This window comes from Diospyros lotus, chromosome 5 (assembly GCF_014633365.1).
Source record: "Diospyros lotus cultivar Yz01 chromosome 5, ASM1463336v1, whole genome shotgun sequence".
Classification (NCBI taxonomy): Eukaryota; Viridiplantae; Streptophyta; class Magnoliopsida; order Ericales; family Ebenaceae; genus Diospyros; species Diospyros lotus.
Genome location: NC_068342.1, coordinates 12,944,441 through 12,964,159, shown reverse-complemented (window position 1 = coordinate 12,964,159; position 19,719 = coordinate 12,944,441). Strand labels below are relative to the sequence as shown.

General features: G+C 34.1%; 1 protein-coding gene across 5 annotated transcripts in view; it reads left to right on the top strand.

The window, feature by feature from the left end:
- The window catches only part of LOC127802040 (flavin-containing monooxygenase FMO GS-OX5-like), a 52,480-nt gene extending 33,748 nt beyond the window's left edge, over positions 1-18,732 (top strand). Inside the window, exons 2-7 of one of the 5 annotated variants that reach the window (XM_052337686.1) lie at positions 15,704-16,154; positions 17,283-17,353; positions 17,446-17,595; positions 17,717-17,799; positions 17,905-18,040; positions 18,145-18,732. In XM_052337686.1, the coding sequence (XP_052193646.1) occupies positions 15,704-16,154; positions 17,283-17,353; positions 17,446-17,595; positions 17,717-17,799; positions 17,905-18,040; positions 18,145-18,510 (1,257 nt within the window). In that variant the 3' untranslated portion in view covers positions 18,511-18,732. The remainder of the gene's footprint in view (positions 1-15,703; positions 16,155-17,282; positions 17,354-17,445; positions 17,596-17,716; positions 17,800-17,904; positions 18,041-18,144) is intronic. The other 4 variants (XM_052337685.1, XM_052337684.1, XM_052337683.1 and 1 more) reach the window with 4 other exon arrangements.
- Positions 18,733-19,719: the final 987 nt, after the last annotated feature.

Sequence of the window (19,719 nt, the reverse complement as noted above, 5' to 3'; positions counted from 1 at the left end):
CTTATACAACAATTAAAAAATTTTAAGTTAAATAATATTATAAATAAAAAATATTATACTTTATTATTAAATTTTTTAAAAATTAATGCATTACCTTTAAACACTTTTAAAATTTACTATACAAAGAACATTATTAATTTTTTCCTATCAACAAGAGACTTCATATTCTCCTCGACAAGTGTAACAAAAATTTATATGAATCTAGAAATGCTGCAGGTCAAAGCAATGACTGAAATGTCTATTTCATATCTTTTACGTATGATAATTATATTATAGGTTAACCTTTTATCACATCATAATTTCATTCTCTTATGAACTTACTTAAATAGCTCAAGACGTTGCATCACATTTAAATCACAGTTTTCCACAACTAGAGCTAAAATTCAAGTTATTGAAAGCAAAGAAAACCTACAAATTCTATTAGAGGAGCAAATGTTCATCAACAAAAACACAATTTCAGAAGTTTTGATCATTGAATGTGAAAGATTACCCAAGATGGGGTAAATTGGGTGTTTTTGACTATTTTTAAAAAATAATAAAAATAACTTTAAATTTTTAATATAATAAAGTTATTCGATGAAATCATTTTTCTTAAATTTCAAATAAATACAACAATAGATAAAATGAGAATGGATGCATACAGTGCATATAGGGTTTTTTCACAGAAGATAATTTTATAATTTTTTTTTAGATTTGTTAATCTTATATATGAAAACATTAATTATGAGATTATATGCTTTTTAGAATGATGTTTAGTAAACATTTTTGTATAAAGAGGAATCAGTTTTTTCATAAATACAAAATATAAGCAACATGGATACAACAATTTAGAGTGGTTTGACCCACTACTTAATACATTACTTTAGTTCTTCACTAAGAATTTAGAAAACATTCATTAAGAATAGTAATTTTTATAGGTTCAACTATAACCTCCATTTTTACATGAACAACAATAACCTCCACTTTTAACAGGTTAAGTAGACATCTCTGTTTTATAGATTAAGTTGGAACCTCCACTTTTAACGAAATAAGTAGGAACTCTTACATGAGCCTTTTTCTTTATAGGCTAAGTCACAACCACTACCTTTTAAAGAATAAGGTGTAATCTATAACATGAGGGTTTTTCATTCTAGACTAAACCACAACCACTATATTTTAAAGGATAAAGCGTAATCTTTACAAGTTCACATAATTATAAAACTATATCTCAAAAGAAAAATATAAGATGTATAAAGATAACACTTTTCTCTTGGACAAAAGAAAGTTTGAAAGAATAAAAAATAAACACTAAACTCTCTTATACAATATGGTTTTGAAATATATACAATTGATCTCACTAGATAGTAGCTTGGAAGTGAAAAAGATTAAGAATGACAAACACTCAATTAAAGTATTGGCCCGAAATAAGATAATTAGCTGAGTTTGGAACAACATCAGTAACTTTTGTTAATCACTGAATGATGGCTTCATCTCTTGCTACTCTTGGTCTTTTATAGAAGGTTGAGACTTGAGAAGAATGGCATGGAAACTTGCACACACTCACAATTTCTTTTTATTTGATAACTAACATCTAAATTCATTAGAATCATATGCAATTTATATAAATAAGCTTTCACATGCAATTTATATAAATAAGCTTTAAGCACACTTGTATAAGTATATTCTAATATTCTTTTATAAGAATACAATTAAACGTATTAGAATAAGAAAATAAATTCTTATCGATCGCACCCCTCCCAGCAAAGCCTTACTGGTCGCCCTCCCAAGTAGGGGTCACTCGAGGGTGAGCCATCCTCGAGTGAGGGTCACTTGGAGATGCCGCACGGTTGCGCGCCAACGTGCCCGTGTGCATCCCCTCGCGTACTCGTATGCTCTTGCTTGTCTTTCTGCGCGCCAACACGCCAGTGTCCTTATCCACCCACACTTGCCTTCGTCCACGCCTGTCAATGCCCGCACTTGTGCATGTTAATGCAACCAATACCCTTGAGTAAGGGTCACATGAAGTGCCATAATTGTGTCCGTGCGTCTACATGTCCACACCCGTTTGCCAACGCCTCTGAGAGAATTGGTTAAAACTACCCCTGTGAGACCTAGTCAAAGCCTCATTTGTAAGGCCTACTTCTGAATATTCCCGCTAGCATAGGATATTCGAAAGGAGGTCATCACAGTAGTGATATAAAACAAGACCGTATTAAAATAAATGATTCTTACTAGCAACGAAAACTTAAGTAAGATTCAATTACATTTCCAATACTTCATAAGTCTAGGCTTGAAGGCCGTTCAAAATAAATAAAAGGCTCTATTGTGAATTAACAAAATAAAACTCATTTTATTACAAGCCTCTCCAAAATGCTACTAAAGATCTTTAAGCTATGACGCATCTCCGCACACCACTATCCCTGGGCCTTAGTCTCGCTGGACTTGCCCCCAATAACAACCTTTCCTTTATATGGAATGACAAAGAAGATCAAATGAGCCACAAGACTTAACAAATTCGAGAAACAATAAATAATGAATACGATCCAAGAATATGGTGACACCAAAAAGAGTAATCAATGATTCAAAAGTTATATACAAGATTCATAGTTTATGAATTTATCAATTCAAATTTAAATATATCATGCCACCATGTACCACTATGCAGTTGTGCATAAAATTTCAACGTCAGTATCATCTTGCAGCTCACAAGCCATCAATCGATACGTGCAAAAGTGCATCATTTCAATGTCAGTATCAAATCTTTTAGGCTCTCAAGCCATTAATAAACACATGCAAAAGTATATTATTTCAATATAATCTCACAAATAAATATGTAATCAACCTGTCAGGCTATAGCCACCTTATGTGACGCCCCGACTCTACTACCGAGTGCCATCGTAACCTGCGGTTATAATCCTGGCTTATCTCGAAGGACGATTATGCCCTGCCAACATAAAATATTAAAATAATAAGGGCGCCTTGAGTGGGGTCCAGGCTTCGCCGCCTTCGACTATCGAGAACTCAAGTATAAAATGCATAGGTAGCATAAATTCACCTGATTCTCATGCTCGATTAGGCCCTTAAAATATAAATCCAATTTCAAATAAAATAGGTACCAACATGCTCAATAAAACATTTCAACAGTCAAACATATCTTATAATCTCGACCGCAATCGATCGGTTCAAACACACACTCTGAATTACTCATAGTGGGAACCTTAAAATACAGAGCACATACGTATTTCATAAACAACATAGAAACACAACCTATATTCTCACTATTAACTGACAACTCTTCCATCGACACTGCTTTTCCTTTCTTAGACCCTGAGCTACCTGTTAGGTTAGTGAGGGTAAAGGGGTGAGTCTGGAGACTTAGCAAACGCAATATGCAGTGTAGTAAATTAATAAACATGCCATCATAAATAAAAATGAAGTGCAGCGTGCATAGAAGCCCGTCCACCGTACCCTAGTTCAGATTTTGGTGGCCCCACCGATTTCGTCTAAGACCCCATCTTGAGACTCACATGACCTAAATCTATAGCCTCATGCCTAGGCACTTCCTCAATGTCTTATACAAGTTATAACAAAAATAATTTACACACAAAACATATTAAACCCTTATCTTAAAATATTTATCGTGATTAGTGTCGTGACTCGTTAAACGCACCATCAACACACCCAAAGTTTTCTAGACACAATTATGTATATACATAAGGCTAAGTATTTAATTAATTAATTAAGATAAATTTCAATTTAACTACTAAATAAATCAACTGAACTTCACTCAATTAAGCTAATTACTTAATAAACCAAAGCTCCAAAGGCTTTTACCTCACTCCGATTTCTCCCAAAGCCCAAGCTTTTCCTTCACTCCATGCCTCATCTTCCATGGCCAAGCTTCATCTCCCTTCTCCCCTATTTATAGTCCCGCCTGCCCCCTTTAACCATGGCTTAACCCTTTATCAAGGCTCCAAGGCCCAAGGTTTAAATCATGGTCTTCCTCATACGTGGCTATAAATTGGCTAAACAAAGAAGGGAATGGAAGCTGAGATGGAGGGGAAATTGGCAGCAGGCAGAGGCAAAATTAAGGTTTATTGCTGCTGGACGCGCGGTTGCAATTTGGCAGCTTCTTGGGCTTCAATTTGGCACTGAAACGGTGCCGTTTTGCAGTTTCAATTTGCTGGAAAATTCCGACTTCTTCCCCTAAAATCTGCTTCAATTTTTCCACTCTTGGATTGAACCCACGGCCACAGAAAGGTTCTTGTGCGTCCGCAACCAGCTTGGCTGCAAGCTACTTTAATTCTATTTGCTGCTTTAATTTTACTATTCCATCTTCTGCTTCATTGCATCTTGTTTCTTCTTTCACGTATATTAATATATATATATATATATATATATATACCTATGTAAATTACACATTAACCCATTTATTTCTCCATATTCCACTTAAGAATATATTAATTGCACTTGGGGATTCTGATAATATCACTTGGACCCTCCAAGGCTTTAATTAATTTCCATCAAGCTACTAAAATCTTGATTTTTTGAAAATTAATAGCCGACATTTACTCGGGAATATCGATTTTGTCCCTGCGCTTTCACAGGATATTTTCTCTGCCCGAAAATACTTAAGGGTTGATTCACACACAAAAATAGACCATCCTTATGGTCCCCTCAACTTTCCAGGGGTCTTCTACGACTATTCGATATCGTCGACAATTTGAGTTTATACAAAAAGTATTCCAAAAACTATTCCTGATCTAATCGCTTTCAGCATCATCAGCCTCATTTCGAGACGCTCGCCAACTTCGTGCCCTTTTTCCTAGACATTCAAGTCTCGAGACATTTCCTACCATTGATTCGATAATTTATTAATTTTCTCAAAATCGCACATAACTCAATAAATCACCTTAAAACTCATAAATTAATTATTTCTAAAGTCAGAAATGTTACACCTCGTCCCGTGCTAGGTGTTCTAGGGTATCATTTCCTTCCGTCCAAAATAATAGATGCACAAGATATATATATATATATATCATGTACCTGTATACATCATGTATGCATTTGCCAACCATATGCATTTAAATTTTTGTTTCCTCAATATTCATACTTTCAACACCATTTACTCATACTGCGTATTTTACTATTATCAAATAAATTCAACATATCTTATTTTATAATATTTACCACATTTAAGATGTAATTATAACACATAAATAATTTTGGGATATGCTATTTGAGGTTAAATCTTTATTCACCATTTTTGGGGTATTATGGATTTAATATGTTATTTTTCCTATCATATAATCTCTTTAAATTCATTCAATAATTATGCTAAGTTAACATTGATGTGCATTTTGAGGAAAACATATTCGGATGGCGTGCACATTCGGATAGATTTATTAAATTCAATGCAACATTTGAATTGGGTATAAATATGTATATATGGTGATTCGAATAGGACATGGGCAATTCGAATGGTTTATATTATATATACAGGGGGTGATTCGAATAGGTCTAGGGGTATGATTCGAATATACATTTATATAGGTGATTCGAATGGCATATGCATATTTATATAAGTGATTTGAATGGTATATTTATATATATATATATAGGTTATTCGAATGGAACATGGGTCATTCGAATGATGTGTGTATATATATATATGGATGATTAGAATAAGGCATGAGGTGATTCGAATGGACTTATGCATATGTGGGAGTGTGATTCGGATCACTTATGAGGCAATTCGGATTGGGCATGTGTATATATATATAGGTGATTAAAAATAATAAGTTCCAGATTTTTTGCCAAGATTAACGGGGCTATTATGGACTCAATATAAAGCCAAATAATGCGGATAACATATCAAAACGAAGTCTAGGATGTGTTGTTTACAACCCAACAAATGGATCTCAATTCAAGGATGGGAACAGAAACTTATAGGTCAAAGAACACCAAGTGGTAAGAATACACGAAAACAGTAAGTTACGAATTTTTTGACAGAAATTAATCGAGTTGTTACAGGTCTAAAACGTAACCAAATTATTTGAATAATATATCGAATCGAAACCTATGAAGTCTAGTTTCCAACACATCAAACGGATCTTAAAACAGATATTATCACAAGGAGATATACCTAAAAAAATAAAACATGGTCAGATTCGCATAGGGTATATGTATTTATATGGGTATTATTCGGATAGATCAAATGACATTCGAATGGATTGGAGTAATTTGGGTGAATTTACAATTTTTTCAAAGGCCATTCAGATGCTACATAATCTTATTTGGATGGTTTCTTTGAATTTTGGTGAGAGTGATTCAAATGGGTGTGTATCTATCCGGATAGGTTATTTTGGGCAGTTTTAACATTCTTTGGTAATTTGAGCATAACTCTATCGTTCAAGCTCCGATTGAGGTGATTCAAGATGTGACGGAACGAAAAGAAAATTATCTACAACTTTCATATTTTGAGTTTTGAAATATTCTACCTTCATCAAGGCCAAAATTGGGCTTGAAGTTGTTGCCATTATGATTTATCCGGATATGGCTATCTTTTTGAGTGTAGGATTTGGATGGGTTTGGTATATATATTCGAATGAGACTATGCATATTCTTTTACCTTTTTACAAACTCATTCGGATGAGATACACTCATCTAGATGTTACTCACATGACTTTTCAAGACTCATTTGAATAAGATACATGTATACACATATATATATATAACATCTTCGAATGTAGAACGAGTAAAGTTTCTCATCTTTCCCAAGCTATATAAATGTCATTCATGAAGGAGACTTAAGATGATTCAAACCCCAAAAAGACATCAATGAGACCACGAGAAAATAAGTAAAGAAATCCAAAGATATACAGTAGAGGGGAACCACATATAGCAACAAACATATATATATATATAATCCCTCACAGTGACAAAAATGAGAAAGCTAGTAGGGAGACTCGCACAAGAACAAGAAATAAACAAGAAAACTTGCATTAAAAATAAGAGGAAAGTGCAATAAGAACTTGCATAATGTTAAAAGATGATGCAGAAGGAACTTGCCTGATGAAGATGCAAAAGTCCAAGAGAAGCTCCACCAGCACAATGAAAGCAACGCAGCAACACAACGAACAAAAGAAAAAGAAGAACACGAAAAGAAATGAAGGGGAAACAATGGAACAGTAAGAAAAAGAGAGGATACGTACTACACTGAAATAGGAGATTTGTGCACAATAGCTATCGAAAAAATGGAGTGCGTACAGATTTGCAAGCCAACTCCAGAAATTACCAAAATACCTTTATCTTCATATTATAGACAAAAATATCTAGGGACTCTATTGACAAATGTTAACTTAATTTATTTTCTTTTTTTATTTTCTTATTACACCACTAATTCCATTATTTTCAAATTATTTATCACCATGGGCTTAAGTCCAAATCACATATACCCCATATATATATGTCAAACCCACTAGGCTTAATTTTTCACTTGGGTTAGACTCTGACCTCATTAACTAATTAATTGAGGCACATTCACTTAAATTCTTGATCTCATAAACTATAAAATAAATTATACAATCTAAAATTATTTATGTGTCATCAAAGTAATTTATCATTAAATATTAAAAATACTTAGAGCTACATTTAAAATATCATTAAACTGACGTTAAGTATTAAAACATCTAGACCCACTGTACGGTCGTTACATCATTTGAGGTTTTTGTTAAGAAGATCGAGTTACCTGACTCCTAGTAGCCTCTCTCATCGCTATAAATAGGGGGTTTCTTTCCCATATACGGTATACAAACTTTCACACTTGTACTCACTTCTTGCCTCCAACCATTTCACTTCTACGAGAGATTGATTTAAGTATTAGAGAGTCTGTAAATGAATTTTCACCCACGCCCCTTAAGGGATTTTATTTTCAAGTAGATAATTTATCGCTTGAAGAGTCTTTCATCTCTCGGATGAGTCACTCATAGCTCAGATAAGGTATATGAGAGTCATTTATCAATTATTTGTTATCTATAAAATTATTTGTTGTAGTTCAGTAATAACAACGCAAAATAACATCTAATTTTTACGAAAAAGAACTTATATTTATTTTACTTATAAATAAATAGAAAAGGGTCAATTCGAAGCCATATCCAAGGTGGCCGGACAGCAAATAAAAATGTACTGACATTGCAAGCCAGCTAGCTGCCTTTTGAGCGATTAAATTAATCACTTTCAATTATTTATTTATTTTAGTCACGAATCTGAAATCTCTGAAAGATCTGGGCTTCCAGCATCTCAGGTCAGGGAAACAAATCTGACACCAAGCCTTAATCTTCAATATAATAATAACTCTTGCTTCATCATCGTCCCAATTGTAATTTTTAATTGATAGTGATTCGGTCTTTTTTCTATTCCCCGGCTGGTACTGTTTCTAGAAACACGCAGGATGTATGTATATACGTATATATATATATTGTTTTCCTAATCCAATAAATTTAAATAAACTATTATAGGATAAGATAATATTTATTAATTAAAATATAAATTAATATAAAAAATATTTTATACAAGAATACTTTTTATTGTATTTGTTAAATTTATTTAATAATTTTTAAAAAAATAACGTGTTTTTTTATCTAAAATTATTCAAATAAATTTATCTTTCCATTATTTAGATCAATTTATCTTGAATTTTATAAATAAGAAAAATAAATCATATGTCCCCAATGCATTTTAAGAATTTTTAAATAAGATCAAGACAAATATAAGCAGATTGACTTAAAAACTTAAATTTAGAGGAAATGAGTAATTGCATGTTTTTATATTTACAGAAAATTTGCCACAAGAAGCATGTGATGTCGACTAAATCATTTTAAACTATAATAATAATAATAATAATAATAATAATAATAAATTTGTCAGAAAATTGCTGATCCAAAAAATACAAATTGCAAGCTGGAGTGATTTTATTCTTCAAATAAGAAGCGCAAGATATTTGGTTGACGAATCTACAAGTTTAAGGGCAAATTTGTTTAAGAAAATTAGTTCAACTTCTTCAGGTATCTTTTGAATATATGTTATGGCCACCTCTGAATGAATGCTAGCTGTTCCTTTTTGTCAGCATATATATATATATATATATATACATGTTATGTTTTTTTTTGTAGTATGGTTTTAATTAGATTATTCGTCGACTTTGGACGTTAGTTTAATTTAATATTAATTCTTCTTTTTCCTTTCTTTTTATCCCTCTCTTTCCATTAAGGTTGGATCTTGTTCTTCTTGTTCTCGTTGGTTGATGTGAACGGCGTTTCACAATAAATATTATATACTCTTTTTCTTTATTATTATTTGCCAACGATTGAGATATATATATTTTTTCCCATTCAAAGAGCTAGTGCTCCCATTTGGTGACGAGATTTCACGACCTTAATTATTACACTCAACATCTCCAACAAGTAAATATATATTCAAATTAATGATCATAAACTAGCTAGTTGTAGTTAAGGAGTTCAATTGGGCTACTAATACTAATATTAATTCGGATCCAGCATCATCAATGGCATCTAGCCGAGGGTGGCCCCGCAGCTACCCTATATTTTCAACTACACGTACTTTTCATGAACCGTGTTATATGTATCAAGAATATGTACAAATTCGATGATCGAATCAGACTTTATCAAATTCGATGATCGAATCAGACTGATTCGAACTTCATCATCGTATGAAGTTTGATTCGGATTTATCCAATAATGAAGTCCGGACTTCATCCTATTCGAACTTCATCATGAACCTCGATCGGGTTTAATTCACGAATTAAGCCCGATCGAGCTTAATTCATAAAGCCTAATCAGGCTTAATCAGTGAATTAAGCCTAATCGAACTTAATTCATAAAGCATAACTAGGCTTTATTCAAGATGAAGCTTGGGGCTTCATCTAGAGGTGACAACGACGAGGTTACGAGATGGTGCAACAGTAGTCAGCATGAGGCGCTACGGCGAGGCGATGACAGGATGCATTGACGGTCGGCGAGGCGTGTCTCGAGGCAATGCAGGGTGAGATAAAGGCGATGAGGTAGGTTGAAATGCGACATGAAGGCGATGAGGTGTGTCGTGAGGCGATGCGAGACGTCGATGAGGCGAGGTGGAGTTTACTGGAGACGGCTATGACTGAGAGGAGAAGAGACAACCAAGGATAAAGGTGGTGAATCTGTAAATTGGGTAATGACATTTTTGTGATTTGACATTCGATTATTCTCTTGGTAATTCGCTTATTTGTACAAGTAACATTTTCCACTTTCAAGCCTTTGGTTGAGAAGCCTTTGATACCACATATATATATATATATATGAAATATTTTATAATAAATTAAAACTTTGGATTTAAGATCGAATAATTAGTTGAATGTGGTTAAAACTCTATTTCTTTCTTATATTTAATGTATACTTATGAGCATTATGTACAAAGATAAAATAAAGTTGATCACCCCATTCCATTCGCTCTCAATTAATTCGATCCGTTATATTCCAATTGTTTTTTATAATTTATAAACAGCTGTTGTAACTAATGGCATCACAGTCTTCACTTTATTATGTTAATCTTTTATAATATTATTATTATTATTATTATAAGACTTTCAAAACTTACTTTATGTCAATCATGCCATGTTACAATATTATATATAGTATGCATTATGGCATATATGGGTTGGTAAAATACTCATTATTTTAACAAAATGTATTTTATTTTAAATAATTTTATTAATTACTAAAATATTATAAAACACAATATATTTATCAAAAATTAATGAAATTATTAACAACAATTAATTAATAATATAATAATTAACATTCTCCTCTTTAACAATATTATTATAGTATATATATGAGGTTTCTCTCTTTTCTAATCTTCTAGAACATCTCACGATTAACGGGGGCAAAATTAATTAATTCCTTTTCCTTCTTCTATACTATAATCAATACATATAGATATATATTATCACATGACATATTGCATGGTTATTTTTTAATGTCTTACGAATTAAAAAATTCACGCAATCAACATGATTACAAAAATGTTAATGACCCATCACTTTAGTACGCACATTAAGTACGAGAGCATGTTAAAGAAAGCCGAGGCTAGGCCGGCCCTTTAATCGTCAAGCCTAGCTAGGCACGAGAGCATGGAGAAAAGAAACGCTCGTACTTCATTTTTTTGTGTCCTAATTTTTAATCATAATTTTTGTAATTATTATTATAAACCACATATTTATTGGTTTGGAATATATAATAACAATCATTAACATAAGATTGCAGTAAGAAGATATTATTAGCAGCTGACACTAGACAGCACGGGGAGACATGGAGAAAAGTTGCGAACTTGCACGTGGAGCAGCAGCTGGGAGCATCTATCCATCTTTGTCATTCCGTGTTTGAGGTTTCTTTTTTATTATCGTTCTATTTACCGCTTTTAGAATTATTAAGATTTTTTTACAAACTTATTATTAAATTTAAGAAATGATATTTTATTTATACTTTTAACGGTTGTAAATGAATGCAAAAATTTGTACAAGAGAAGAGAATGGCTGTCACGTCCGGGCAAACTCTGTTTGGTTGTAGAAGAAGAAGAAGAATATGCTGCAGGTGAGGAGTTGGGGCTCTTTTTAATTTGTTTTTTCAGGATTTATTTTATTTTATTTTATTTTGGAAAGAGAATCACGCGATTTGGCATCCTCAGCCGAATTTTATTTTGATAATTTGACATGCAACAATTTTTAATTTTCGAAAGTAGTTTAAACAAAATGCTATGGCGCTATAAGCAAATCACGTTTTCGTTGATCCTATTTTAGCTCATAATTTTGGTTGTCCACATGACTACTACCCACGTGGACGAATGAATGGGCGGCCGAATACATACCCACGTGGGCTGTCAGGTGTTGTCTGCTGACAGATTTAAAAAAAAGAAAAAAAAGAAGAGAAACACAGAAAAAAGAGTAGAGATCCAAACGCAGCTTGTGGCGTGTGAAAATAAATATATAATGCAATCACATATTATTATTATTTAAAATAATGATCAATTATTAGCCCACATGCTTATCACACGTCGCGAATCGCGAGGCTCCCGTCCCGTGCCGTGACCTTCTAGAAGTAGAAGTAGAATAAAGTTTAGTAGATAGATTCATACCAAGCAGAAAAACTAAGCATATTAACAATTAAGTTAATAAATTGTTTGTTTATTCCAAATATAAAAACGCTTACCAATTGGGGAGCCGCTTGCGTTGCGCTTGGTTGACCCATAACTGAAGCACATCCCATTCCCTTCCCTTTCTGAATTATTGGTTCGGCTTTAAAAGCCACCCTTCTTTGCTTTCTGTCGTCCTCAGAATCAAAACGAATCTTGCTTGCTAGTTATTATTATTATTTTCATAAAAATTACAAATAATTCAATAAAAATTTTCATTTTGTTTTGATACTATTCACTTTTTATTATTATTATTTCTTTTAATTTACAAGTAAAGTTTATATGTGTATGTATTTCTAATATCATAAAAAATGTTTTTATAAACTTAATATAATCTGATGTGTCATCATGTCGCATCAAGGCTTTTAATCCAAGCATAGCACCTTCATTTAATCCTCTCTCTCTCTCTCTCTCTCTCTGCGCAAGATCTTCCGCTGCCGTGGAACTTGAAAGCCCATTTTAATCCGATTTCCTGGAAAGTATTTAAGTGCTGAGCAAGCCGTTGGATCCGTAACGATTGAAAACGGAGGACTAGAACGGCAGGAACCTTTCCTGCCTCAGTCCCATTTATTGCTGCAATTAGTTGGATTTGGGGTTTCTATATGGACGGGCTACTCACATTAATATGACATCAGCATGCTACTCAATATACCCTCTCTATGTCACCAGAGGCCACGTCAACTACTAGTACTAACCACTGAAATGATTATTGAAAGTTGATAATGTTATATTTTTGTTACGATTTAGAAAAATGAGGATAGGAATTAAAAAAAAAATTAAAGGCTGTCCTAAATTTGAAAACACAAGAAAATGCTCATATTTTTTTTTTATGTAATTAACCCAAATTAAAAATTGCATACTACTATGTATAAACCTCCAAAAAAAAAAAAAAAAAAAAACTTTATTTACATGTATACCCTCAATTCCGCTCAGATGGACCAGGCTGAAACCGGTGTTTGCATGGTCAAATTAAGCTCATCTCAAACCGCGTCTAAAGGTTGTTGAGCGGAATAAAAATATTATATATAATTACGTTATTTAATTTATACTAATGATTAACTATTTAATATTTTTAACACAAGTTAAATATAACGCGGGCCGGCAGTTTCTTCTTCTTTAAAACCCTAAGAGAATATTTTACAGGATTTTAAACCACTCAAACTTGACTCTCTTTTTTTCTATTTTTTGGAGTACCATTCTCCGTACGTCACGAGAATTAAAATTACTACTAGTGTAGTCAAGCAAATCAACCAGCAGTGCACACTATAGACAACATAGTGTGCCGTTGCCATTAATTCATAAAAAAATTGTATGTTTACCACTGTATTAACTTATTTCCAGTCAACTATATATTACCATCACTGCTTTAGTAATTAGAAAAAAATTAATTGCTTCGAAAAAACTGCAGCGTACATATTAAGTTATGGGAAAATAAAAGAAAAAATATTTGTACATATATTAAGTTATAGGAAAAAGGCAATATGATTAAGTTATGGTCCGAAAGTGAGTTAAATAGTGACCCACTTCTTGTTATAATAATCACAAAGTTATAATAACAGGGAAGTGATTCTCTGGGTTTTCAACTCCTCTTTTTTTTTTTTAAACTCAGACCTATCCTTTAAACTAAAAAAGAAGTCCAGAGAAAAACTGACGATAAAAAAATTCAAGACCTAAATCAAATTGAATTTACAGGAAATATTCTATGTAACGACTGACGACTGGACAAGGGCAACTATTAATGACTGGCGTTTCGATCGTTGATAAATTGTTAATACATATATATCAGAAGCAATCAAATTCTAGTCTTTCGTGGAATAAACCTGTGAAAATTTACTTGTACTCTTTCTTTCTTGGTCTTACTCCTACCCACAGAAGATTGCATTTTGTAGCACAAACCTGTGAAAATTCCCTTGTTTTATTTCTTTGCCTTACTCCTACCCACAGGTTCCATAAATTTAATTTTATCTATAAATGCCTCGAATCACGAGTTTTAAAGTCAGAGAGATTTATATATGATGTTATTAAAGACGCCTCTAGAAGCAAAATTCTATCATGAGAACATGAAAGTCTTTGAGGAATTATTTCTAGAAGCAAAATTAGAGGTAAAAAGTCATGTCTTAGCAACCAAGTGATCGGCCCTTATTTTTAGATTATCTACCAGCCTCTTAGTTAGTTTCATTAATTAATGTGATTACTTATGCGAGGATAGACAATGATAAAATATACACAGTAACAAAAATTCAACAAACTAGACAAACGTAAGAATAAGATAACAATGTAAGCAAAATTCTCACATGATTGGAGAAGTTTCTTAAATGATGAAATTTGTCGAAAATATGAGGGCTGGTTGAAAAATTCTTTTCGAAAGCACCTTAAAAGCTTTTCTGAATGAATGTAATAGATTGTTACTCATTGGATTGATAATTCCGTTCCGACTAATGTTTTATTCAACTGATCAATATATTATGATCAGTTGTTTGGAACTATATTATTTTCGTTGATCAATTGATAATTTGACTCGTATATGCGCTAATAAGTTTTTCTAATTTTAAGTTTAAAAATTATATAAATTTATATCCAGTAAGCAATTGACTTTCTTTAGAGCTATAAAGGTGTTATTTTTCCATACTATATTACGGTTAGTGGGAGTTGGGTGCTAAAATTATCATTATTATTCATCAATAAAGCGATTATTATATAGTTATTTGGAACAAAAATTGTATTTATTTATTACTTTCTTTGTTTAGCATGATTATTACTTGTGAATTAATGCAATGGGAATAACTTCAGGTTTTGGGCTTGAAAGTTGGGGTGAGAGACTGAGGTCAAAAGTAAGTCAGATGAGTTGAAAAAGTAAAAAATGACAAAATTTGGATGCCAACCTCTGAACCTGGTAAACACGTTAAGGCGCTATTTTAATGGACTCACTCTTCTACTAACAAAGACATGGACAAAATCACACTACAATCCATCCCACTATGACAAGGGCAATCAAATGCCCCCCATGGTTTCACATGCAATTATTAAAATAATAATAAACTGGAAAATTAGTGCCGTCCAATAACGGCGTCGTATCCCCCCCACCACCACCCGTGGCTTCACGGGGAGCACTAAACAATAATTTCCTCGCACATGAAGCCCCCGCCTTAAAATCCAAAATCATTTTTTGGCTCCAAAGTATTTCCCGTTAATTTACCCCTTTAATAATTCGCCGCCACGTTGTACTCGCTCTCCATCCTTCCCCCCCGGTTTCTCCCTATTTATACCCTTCCTCATACACCCTTCCACCTCCACTGCTTCTGCTCTCTTTACTCACTCATAATCAAGAGGACAATCTTTTTCCTCCACTTCTTCTAGTTTTAACTGTTTTTAATACTTCAATTTTTCGTCAATGGGGAGGTCAGTTAAGGTTGCGGTTATCGGTGCCGGAATTTCCGGCCTGCTGGCAGCTCGTGAGCTCAAGCGGGCGGGCCACCAGGTGGTGGTCTTCGAGCGCTACAACCGGATCGGCGGCATCTGGGTCTACGACCCCCGAGTCGAGTCCGATTTGCTCAGTCTGGACCCGAACCGGGAAGTGATTCTCGGCAGCGCCTATCTCTCTCTCCGGACGAACCTTCCCCGGCCGATCATGAGCTTCACAGACTACCCATTCCGCATGAGGAAAGAGACGGATTCGTACTTCCCAGGCCACGTGGAGGTGCTGGAGTTTATTCAGAGCTTCGCCAAGGATCATGGGCTGGTGGAGCTGATCCGGTTCGAGAAGGACGTGGTTCGGGTGGAGCGAGTCGACGAGAGCCGGAACGACCAGTGGGTGGTGGAGTGGCGGACTCGGGTGAACGAGTCGGAGTGGGAGAAGGAGTCGGAGGTTTTCGAGGCCGTCGTCATTTGCAATGGTCACCACACTACCCCAAGGGTTGCCGATTTTCCTGGTACGTCCGATCATATAACATAAGAAATTAAAGAAAATTGATATTTTTTTTTTTTATAGTTTTCGTGAATTCATTAATTGTTAAGAGGAATAAATCAGTGATAAAATGGATTATAGTAATAACAGTGCCGATGACAATTTAATGTGGAGTTTATTTCATACATTATTTTACAAATATTAAGAAAAGATAATTATAATTGGAGATATTGGTGACTAATTAAAAAATATGATGCTAATATTAGTAATTTAAAAGAGGACACAGTATGTTGAAAGTCAGACCTTGTTGAAGAAAATATGGACATACAAGTAAATTTAATGGTGTCTTGAAAATTGATCACACGTACGACAGTGTAAATTTTCATATTCATAAAATTATTTCATGAATTAACTTTTAATTTCTATAAACTTCCCCTTCTATGGGAACGTATTTTTAGATTTATGCAATACCTGTATTTAGACATACTTGTGTTTATGGGGTACAAATACCTGTATTTCATACATTTATCTATAATTTTTTTAAAAACATATTATTGATATATCTTTATATATATCTTGAGCTACACAAAAATATAAAAAAATTCCTTATGAGGAGAGCATAGAGACACATGGAGATGAAATGTATTTTGATCATAATATTCCTATATATAGTTTAAAATGTATAAAAATATGTATAAGTAGTATGATTTATTTATTTGTTTTTATGTAATGAGATTGTATGTATGGATAGTCAAGCCGTAATGATACGGGACGTCTTTGTTGACGTGATCGGGTTGGGGGCTTCAACTCGTGAAAATGACGTATTCAATTTTCAACTCCTCTGTGCTTGTTGAGAAGCAAACCAATGGCCAATTGGGCCGACAAATTTGCCATTTTTCATTTAATTTACGTAATTAATTATGAAACCAAACTTTGAAGGGTATATATGTATAATACAATAATATAATAATAATGAGGAATATTCTGTTCTTTCTGCGGCTGATCTACTGTTATTTATTATAAAGTTGAGGGAAAAGTATTTAGCTTTTTACTCGTTTCGAACGATGGAAAAGCTTCTTGCAGAAATTTTTTTTGTTTTGGATTAATTTAGAGAAATTTATTTGGTAACAGAGATATGTTAACTGTTGTGCAGGTTTTGAGAAATTCCCAGGGAGGCAAGTGCACAGCCATAATTATCGGGTCCCCGACCCATATAAAAATGAGGTATGTATTTAGTAATGCTTTTGGGAGAGAAATAGACATGAACAACGAATATCTATATCTGAACAAATATTGTGTGTGTATGGAACAAACAGGTGGTGGTGATGATCGGAGCGGGAGCAAGTACATACGATTTGTGCAGAGAAGTCTCCAAAGTGGCGAAAGAAGTTCATCTTGCTTCCAGAGCTCCCGATGCCCAGGTCTCCAGGTTGAATGATTATCCCAACGTTTGGCAACATTTGAAGGTAATAAATTTATTAATCAAGCAACTCTCCACTTTTTCATCTGCCATTTGTCTCCAGATAAGCTGTGTGTATATGTTCAAACAAACACAAGTGGTTTATCTGGTTTCTTAATTAATTGTAGATTGTGGATGTCTCCGAAGATGGCACCGTAACCTTCGAGGAGGGATCGTCTATTCGAGCAGACACCATCGTCCACTGTACTGGGTACGATCTGTGATTCTTCAACCTCTGTTTAATTAATTCCTTTTCTGGTTTTCATTTAAGCAATAGTTCTGATGATGAGTTCTTCTTTCCTTGTATTTCCCGCAGGTATAGCTACGATTTTCCGTTTTTGAAGACGAATGGAATCGTGACAGTGGATGAGAACCGTGTTGGCCCATTGTACAAACACGTCTTCCCGCCCAAGCTCGCTCCTTACATCTCTTTCGTCGGATTACCCCAACGGGTAAGTTAATGGGTTTACAGAAAATTGCAGATTCAACGACTCCGTGCCTGCGCGCTAATTAGTCCGACGAGTTTAATTCGAATCCATTTATTTATTTATTTCAGGCTATGCTTTTCTATACATTCGAATTGGAAGCCCGGTGGATCGCCGGCGCCCTGTCGGGCAAATTCCGGCTGCCGTCGGAAGAGGACATGTTGGGGGACACCGAAGCGTACTACCGGAAGATGGAAGAGCACGAAGTGGGGAAGCAACACACCCACAGCATATTCCCGCTGCAGCACGACCACCACGACTGGCTGGCGGCGGAAGTAGGGGTGGTGGCGCCGTCGGACAGGCTGAAGAAGATACACGGGCACATCCTAACCCTGGTGAAGATGCAGAGAGACAACGTGAGGGACGATATAGACCGGGAAATGAAGTTGGAGGACGAAGCCGATCGTACGCAATCTTGGTACTTGGGGGAACCCTAGAGTAGAGTGAAAGGTGAAGACGCAAGGCACAAAACAAAACAGCACAGCAGAGGCTCCTCCTGTTTAGTTCTCCCTCTTTTGAATGTGTTTCTATTTGTTTGTAACAGGAAGATTTCTTTTCATATATACGCAAATAAATAGCAAGTGATGATCATTAATTTCTGTACATGCCCAGGTGGCAATATCATTTGCTATATATCAATATATGTGTTTGACAATCAACACTTTCCTATCTTAAAAAGATAAAATTTGATTTGATGACATGAAATTGAAACATCAAATCTTTTTATTTTTTTTTTTTATGTTACAAAAAAGTAGGAGATCTGTTGAGTTTGGATTATTCGTTGAACAGGCTTTAGCGGAGGTCATTTCTCTGCTTCAGAACTCTTTTTAACCCCACCTGCAAAACAACAATTGAGATTCCTCGGGGGGGGGGGGGGGGTGGTCGTCCTCAACTCAAGATGACTCTTAAAGACACTTTTTTAGGGGAAAGAGAGCATGATAATGGGGAAAATGATAGATTAATAAAAAGTTAATATAGAAATCAGCATGCTATCAATAACCAAATGAACACAATTTCCAGAGGGAGCTAAGTGACTTTGTCCCATTCAGACTAAGCCTCCTTGCCCTTGGCTTGTCGGGCAGAACAGAAAATAGAAAGAATGCCCCCAACAAGAAAAGAAAAATAAATAAATTGTTGATATTAGAATACTAATTGAATAATTGTGCTAAATTATCATCCGCCCAAAACAATCCCAGAACCAAGCAGCCATCTGCTTCCTCCTCCATCATCTCAGACCATGGCCTCCTGTCTCTGGGACACTTCTACTTTTATTGTTAATCAAGAAGTCCTTTTAATATTGTGCTTTGATTAAAAAAATTAGATTTATACGTCTCAAAAAATATCATGATATCTTTATTAATTTTAAATAATTATATATATAATTTTATTAATATAAAATACTCAATTTACTCTTAGTAGAGGAAAGTGGAGCCAAATATGAAAGGAAAATATAGAGAAAAAAAAAATAAAAATATGTAACCCTAATCAGTTTCTAAACTCAACTAAAATCCTAATTTATATTCGACAAAATACAAAGGTCAATTAGTCCATACCTTCAAATGTAATTCAATTCATTTTTAAATCACAAAATCAAATTAGTCTCAAATTTATTTTTGGATCATTGAAGCAAAATAATTTATAACTTT